General features: G+C 49.8%; 1 protein-coding gene across 1 annotated transcript in view; it reads right to left on the bottom strand.

Annotated features, from left to right (window-relative positions):
- The window catches only part of HTT (huntingtin), a 131,105-nt gene that overhangs the window by 74,412 nt on the left and 49,198 nt on the right, over positions 1–7,495 (bottom strand). Inside the window, exons 15-22 of the mRNA XM_077750593.1 lie at positions 6,099–6,210; positions 5,713–5,850; positions 4,727–4,885; positions 4,540–4,637; positions 3,549–3,688; positions 2,496–2,559; positions 2,150–2,250; positions 501–647 (exon numbers count right to left, since the gene is read on the bottom strand). Coding sequence (XP_077606719.1) covers positions 501–647; positions 2,150–2,250; positions 2,496–2,559; positions 3,549–3,688; positions 4,540–4,637; positions 4,727–4,885; positions 5,713–5,850; positions 6,099–6,210 — 959 coding nt within the window. The remainder of the gene's footprint in view (positions 1–500; positions 648–2,149; positions 2,251–2,495; positions 2,560–3,548; positions 3,689–4,539; positions 4,638–4,726; positions 4,886–5,712; positions 5,851–6,098; positions 6,211–7,495) is intronic.

Raw genomic sequence — 7,495 nt, 5'->3', positions numbered from 1 at the left:
TGGGCGCGGGGTCTGCATGCACCACACCCCAGCGGTGCGCCAGGGCTGCTCACGACACACATGAACGGTGACCACTGCAGCCCGCCAACGACACTGCCACACTGTAATCACCCTGTCACCTCAAACTGAGGGGGCCTGACATAACCGTGCTAGTCTCCTCGCTTGCAACGCAAAGTAACAAAAACTTAACGGACCAGTTTTCAGCTAAGACACAGCCTAAGAGTCACACGCGAATATACACTTATCGGTCCGTGGCTTGTAATGGATGGATGAAAAGACGTCCAAAGTTGCTGCCGTGACCAAGGCAGAACTTATCAAACCAAGAAGTGGGATGGCACCTCCCGACACAGAGAACTATCTCCCCAAAGGAGATCACCTCAAACACCCTCACCTAAAGCTTTTTCTCTAGAAAGCATGACGTTGTAGACCAGAGCCCGAAAGAAAGGGATCGGAAAAGGGCCCCTCCCCCGACGACAGCGGGACGCACTCGGCTCGTGTACCTGGTTATGGTGCTGACGGAGAAGTGAGACGGAGGCTGAGTCTCATGCATGAGAAGTTTCAGGTAAACGCTGCTTTGATCTCTTGCCACAGCCACTACTGGGTCAGCTTGTCCTTGGTCACATTTATAAAACAGCTTCGGGACAAGCCTAACATGAGAGTAAGGTTTACTTAGAAAGTATGTGAAACTCACCTGGGATTCGTCACCTTCTCTGTCAAGGTGGTTAAGCCTGCAACACGGTCTACCCACAGACCACCACCTGCCCTGTTCAGGGTGACATCGCAGCACACCAGAACAGGGGGTCCCGATCACCGGGCCAATCGCCTGCACACCAATCACACCAACTCTGAACTGACTAGGTGCTGTACTTCCTTTTTGTCTGCTGTAGAATCAGGTAGCTCTCTCTACATACGATAAAATACTCTGATTTAAAGTTCTCTTTCTGGGGCACCTAGTAGCTCAGTGGGTTAATTATCTGACTCTTGATTTCCACTCAGGTCATGATCTCACAGTCGTGGGATCGAGCTCCGTGCTGGGCATGGAGCCTGCTGATTGAGTCTCCCTGCCCCCTGCGCTCCCTCCCACTCACACACATGTGCACAGGCTCGAGTTTTCTCTCTCTCTCTCAAATAAATAAAAAAATAATATTAAGTTCCCTTTATTAGGGGCAGAGGAGGAGAGAGACCATCTTAAGCAGACTCCATGCCCAAGGCAGAGTCCGACTCAGGGCTCAATCTCACAGCTGTGAGATTGTCACCTGAGCCAAAATCAAGAGTCAGGAAGCTTAACTGACTGAGCCACCGAGGCACCCCAAAGATAAGTTATTTTTAAAAGAACGGGTAAATTTTAGGGATATAAAATCATATAAAGCCATGAAAAATTTTAAAAACAACATCAAAAAGCTTGGCCTCACAACTCAATTTCCAGGAATTAATTCTAAGGAAAAAATTTATACATAAACATTTACGTGTAGTAATATTTACTGACCATTATTCATTAGGTCAAAGAAAGCTTAATATCCAACCAAATAATATCTATGTGAAAGTTTATCACAACTCCAGAGTGAATTATTGGCCCCTAACTAGAATTTCTAAACGCTGCTTAGAGCCTTCCCTGATCTGCCACTGTGTGACGTGTCTGTCCTTCAGCACGGAAGCACGAGTACACCAAACCAGGGTGCCGGCCTACGTGACACCCGTTTCTTCTTCAGAAGTCTGAGGGCAGGAAGGGGCTAATAATATAGTCAGTGGAAATGACCAGATTACAAAATCACACACACATCTGTCCCAATTTTTAAAAAGATGCTCCTACAGAGGATATGCATCAAAATGCTGATAGTGAGCATCTCCAGGGAAGAGCCCAAGGGACTTTTATTTTCTTCTTTGTGCCCTCTCTTCTCTATGTCCCAAACTTGCGACAATGAGCGCGCGTCGCCCGGACGCTAGGAAGCTAGTACTCTGGTGCTGTTCCGTCCTCACGGCGGACTCCCGCGGGGGTGAGTGCCATCTTTTCTGACGGTTTCAGAGCGGCTGAAGGGGAGCCCACGGTGCAGGAATGCTGGCCTACTCTCCGGATGTTCGGGGTCCCCTCCTCGTGCCGTTAAGCCCCTTCACCACGAATGGGAGCAAAGAGCAAATACTTGGTAAATACCTCATCAGTGCAGCCGCGGCGACATGTCGCACCCTGGGGTCTTCGTCCCCAAGCAAATAGATGACGACATTATTGAGCACTCGGTCTTGCAGTTTTAAAAGCTTCAGAGAGAAAGATAAAACAGATTGTGACGTCTGTACTTAACTAAATTCAGGGAAGGTATTTTGGAAGGCCAGTGAGGAGGAACTCAGGGTCACCAGTCTTAAACCCACACACACAATCACAACTGTCATGATCTAAACTTCAGGATCAGTCTAGAACAGAGAGCACTTGAGAAAGCCCCCACCCCTGGGAAAGGGCAATTCCTGGAGGTGACAGCGTGGCCTCAGGAAAACGAACGGCTTACCCCCGTGTAGTGATAGGCCCCTCTGTGCAGGTTTTCTGCTTTTGCCTCCAGAAAGCTCACCAACCTAACAAAAGAACATTTTTAACACGAAATAATTTACTCAACAAAAGCCCACTGCCCGCGAGCCTCTGGCAGACGGGGCACGGGGGGCGGCTGGAGTGTGGGCGGGGAGCGATGGCACTTCCCGAAGCCCACAGAAGGATGAATGTTTTTACACAAGTACACTTTATGTGACACTCATCATTTCAGACTCAGTAACACAGTACTCGGTACACTGTTCTTCTTCAAAATAAATACAAACAATACAGGGAGAGTCCACATGGCCTCAGAATGAGCTCCAACACCCACCACGGGAGCGGAGAGTGAGCCGTGGGGAGGGGGGCCTTGCGCACACAGGCCACAAGGCCTCAGGAGGTTCCTCACCCCCACCCCAGGGTCCCTACCTGCGAGGCGGAGGGGAGAGCACGCCCTAATTCACAGAGGCGTTCTGAGGAAGAAAGGGAATAACCACGGAGGGCACCTATCTCTGAGCCTGCCACATAACAACCACTTTATTACAGTGGCTTGTAAAAAACCCAAACACCCAGATAATAAAGAAATTTCCCCTTCTAAAAGAAAGCACTGAAAGAAAACATTTTAAACCAAACTTCCCCTTTGAAAATGAAAACCTGCAAGGCACCAAGTTATTCTGTAATCGCAAGGACGTACAAATGGCCTATGTGACCTCCATTCGGTGTGGTGAGGGGCATGTCCCTTTTCCATGAGCACAAGTGATGTAAGTGTGAGCGCTCTCATTCCCGCCACCCAGAGTGCTCAGATGACTGAAACTACCAGAAAGATCCAGTCCTCTGCCTGAGTTTAAATCCCCAGGCACAGGGCAAGCTGAGAAGACCAGCACCAGCCACCCAAACCGCCCAGATTCCTGACTCACAGGTTATCTGATAAGCATCACTAATCAGTAACTCAATCAACTAACCCAGCCCTTTCAATTCCTAGTTCAAACTCCAGAGCAGCTTAGCAGCTTTAGTGACCTAATGAACCCAGCCCACTTACCTAAAGTCAATCTCTGCGAGCGTTTCCAAAAGCTCTGTCCTCACCAGCCAGTAGGCGCTGTCCCTGAGGCTCAGCATATCGGTGATGAGCTGCAATCCCAGGTCACTGGAGCCACTGCTGCACAGACTCATGACACAGTGCTGGAAAACGAGGCACCGCCAGGGTCCGTCCCACCCCGTTCACTGACTCACTCGTCCACAGACCCACTTCCTCTTCTGACTAGCGGCCATGTCCTCCGCTGCCCAACGTGCCACAACAGCTCCCGTGGCTGCCCCTCCTGCCCCTCTGTGCACACGCAAGCACACACAGGCACACGCGGGCACTTCCACACCACGGTGCGCGGTGGCTCCAGGCCAGCAGCTCGCACTTCCCTCTGCTCTCGGGAAGACATCAATGGAAACCTGGCAGATACCTGCAGCTAAGGAACACTTATGGCCATGAAAGTTTGCAAGGGGAAGGTATGCTATTAGTCTGGCAGTTTGTTGGGTTTTTGTTTTGATTTTTACTGGTTAATTTTTACTATCACTGGCTGGCCAATAGGGGTTTATGAGCCAGCTCACACATAAAGGTGCAACACACTACCAGGTACAGGCTGGAGGCTATGGCACTGGCACAAAACAGAGATGATTGGTAACATTACCGACCACTTTGATGCGGCCTTCTATGGGCCTAGGAGAGCCATCGGTTTTTCAATCCCACAGGTTTTACACTTAACGTCAGCAAGATATATTTCCGAAAAGAAATATACCTTTAACCAAAAAGTACGTTCTAAAAATATTCTGAGTGGTAAAACTTAAACTACACTCTATTGAACCTTAACTTTATCGGTGATATCATCTTTCTACCGGTGAGTGGTGGACACATACATGTTTATTATTGCTTATAGCTTTAGGATGTCTGGAAATATTTAGTATTAAGACCAATTTTAATTAGAACAATGGTAAAATTTCCACTCATCTAATAACTGATTTCCACAAAAGATTATGCTTACCCTCACAGCTGTGCAGGCCAACTTGCAAGTAACAGAAGACTCATCCTTCAAAGTTTTCCGCAGCAAAGGAATGCAGTCCGCCAGAGAAAATGTATTTCCTGACCAGAAGAGCAAAGAGGAAACGCCTTTACGTAAACCTGAACCTGGGAATTCTATCTAGAAAATATACTGAAAACTCTGCCGTTACCTGTTTGAGCTCTAACGCTGCCCATCCAGTCTCCCACCTGGAAGTGGGACCTGCTGAGGATGGAGGAGATGAGGGTCCCGCAGAGAACGGCCGTGGCCCCTCTGACCTGGGGGTCTCCGTGATCGATGTAGTTCAGGATGTCGGACACATATTGCTCCTCTGCAGAGATAAATGGCCCAGTTACTGTATAAGCCCCTCCCATCAGTTTTCTAACTCAGAATAAAAGCTTAATTCTTAAGGGAAAAAAAAAGGGTGAGTGGGTGATCCAGATCTAGAAAAGACTTGAATGTAACAGCCATGAGAGGTAGAAAATATTTTGGCATTCACAGAGTCTAGATTCATCATAGTCTTGACACCGCTTCAACACAGTAGATTTTCTGGATTCAAATTCCAGGTTGCCAGTCAATAATCAAAACTCCAAGATTTCACTTCAGAAAAAAAAGATGAGAGAAACTCAAACCAGTCCACACTTACCAAATATGAATTCAAAACCCCAAGTGTATGCCCTCGCCCCAAGAAGGGGAGAGGACGCGGGATGACAATTTCAGAAGTGCGGCCCCTCCCCCACTTACTCCCACATGGCAGTGCATCGCAGAACGTGTGCTACAGGAGGCAGGGGCTGTGTTCTCTGCTGGTCTCAGGGCCCACCTGTCTCTGAGTGTGAACATCGGGACTGGCTGAGTGTGACCCAAAGCAGTTTTGATTATATACAATCTGTGCTTTCGGTATAAATGCAGTATGTACGTACACTGGCTCTTACGTTCCCAGCTTTCTGTTGTTTGGTCACGTGTGTTCACAGTGCACGCTGCATCTACAGGGAGTCCAAAAAGCTAACACTGTGTTTTAAATAGAGCTACCACGTAGTTCAAATGCCACCAGTGAACTCAAAACACACACTGGTCTAAGACTAACACAGCCAAGACGGTTTGAACTGATCTCCGAGTACTGACTCAACGTGAGGCATGAGGCATGAACTGTGAACATACCAGGGTACTCCGCGGGGTCGAGAGGGACTTTGTAAAGTTTGCTGAAGAAAGACTCGGGATGAAGGGCCACGGCGGCTCCCACACAGCTGAGTGCCAGTGCCTTGACGCTGACCCTCACGTCCCTGTCCGGAACCAGCACTGCAAAGAAACCACCTCGTTCACCTTCGGCTTCAAGGCAGCAAACATGTGGTGTGCACAACAACCCAGACCCAGTGACCCAGCTCCCTCATGTCCCCTCCCTGCTCCTGTCCGTCAGCCGAAACCCGCGCTCACCCCCAGCTTCTATTCCCTCCCTCTGCTGCACAACCAGGGCAAATGGGTCACCAAGTTGACCTTGAAAGCTAGAGATTTCCTTCCACGCTGTAACTGCCCTGCTATATACGTACCATTTTTTTCTCCAGTCAGCAAAAAGGAAGCCGAGAGCAGGCGGACACAGTGGACAAGAGGAACAGAATCGTCATCGGTAGACTGTCCTATGTCACCTTTGATCCGGCAAGGCTGCAACAGAGAAACAGACACTTCTCTGTCTTATAATGAAGGAACCGACACCTTCATTCATTAGAGCATCCAACAAATAGTTCCAGAGCAGCACCTACGCCAGGCACTGGGGACAGAGATGCCAGTCTCCGTCACACACGAGCCTGACCTCACAGAGCACAGTGGAGCGGGATCAGTGTCAGAGGCAGGGCTAACACGGGGTCACGTGGGCCGTGGCAGGGATGAGCTCGGCGTGCAGGGAGGGCAGGCAGGACGGAAGGCAGCTGAGACCCGGGATTAGGAGGCTGCTCGGGAAAGGACGGCAGGAGCCATCATCTACAGCACAAGTGGACGCTACTTGGGCCGAGAGAGAGCCCTAGGAATGCCCAAGGCCGAGAGGGAGCAGACCTGGCACAGAGGGGACCTGGAAGGAAGTGGTGAGGCCTCGGGATGACTGAGCATCTACAGAGGGACTAAGTACAAAACATCCTTTCCTGCCCTCGAGGAATTTAAAATTAACTGGGAAGACAAGACGCCTACATGTAAAAAAGTAAGCATTTCAGAGATATTTTATAAACAGTTCAATAGATAACTCAACAACAACATCAAAAACTCAAACATGATTAAAAACTGAGCAAAGGACTCAAATAAACATTTCTCTAAAGACACACAAATGGCCTGGCAGCACATGGAAAGATGCACAACATCACCAATGGTTAGGGGAAGGCACGTCAGAACGGCAGCAATCTACAACCCCACACCCGGCAGGTGGCTGCTGTCAAAGCAAGTCAGGAAGTAACAAGTGCTGGCGAGGACGTGGGCAAACTGGAGCCTGGGCACTGTTGGCAGAACATAAAATGGCGCAGCCGCTGCGGAAAACAGTGTGGCGCTTCCTCAAAACACCCTAAAAAGAGAACTACCGTGTGGTCCTGGGGACGCATCACACCCCAGAAGTCGAGAGCAGGGTCTGGAAGAGACGCGCACGTCCCCAGGTCCACATGGCATTGTCCATAAGAGCAAGAGATGGAACCCAAGTGTCCGTCGGTGCGTGAACGGAGAACAAAATGTGGTGCACACCTTCGGCAGGACCGTGCTCAGCCTTAGAAAGGAAGCCCATCCTGACACCCGCCACCACACGGGTCCGGGGGAACCCGGATGACATTATGCCAAAGGAAACAAGCCCGTCGCAAATGGACAAATGCTCGGATCTCACTGATGTGAGAAGGAGTCATATCCACAGAGACACAGAGCAGACGGTGGGAGTCAGCTGCTGGCGGGGGCGAGGGGGGGGGGGGGGGTCAGTATT

This window comes from Crocuta crocuta, unplaced genomic scaffold (assembly GCF_008692635.1).
Source record: "Crocuta crocuta isolate KB4526 unplaced genomic scaffold, BGI_CrCroc_1.0 scaffold179, whole genome shotgun sequence".
Lineage (NCBI taxonomy): Eukaryota > Metazoa > Chordata > Mammalia > Carnivora > Hyaenidae > Crocuta > Crocuta crocuta.
The sequence above is the reverse complement of the archived record's forward strand: the minus strand, read 5'-3'. Positions and strand labels throughout refer to the sequence as shown.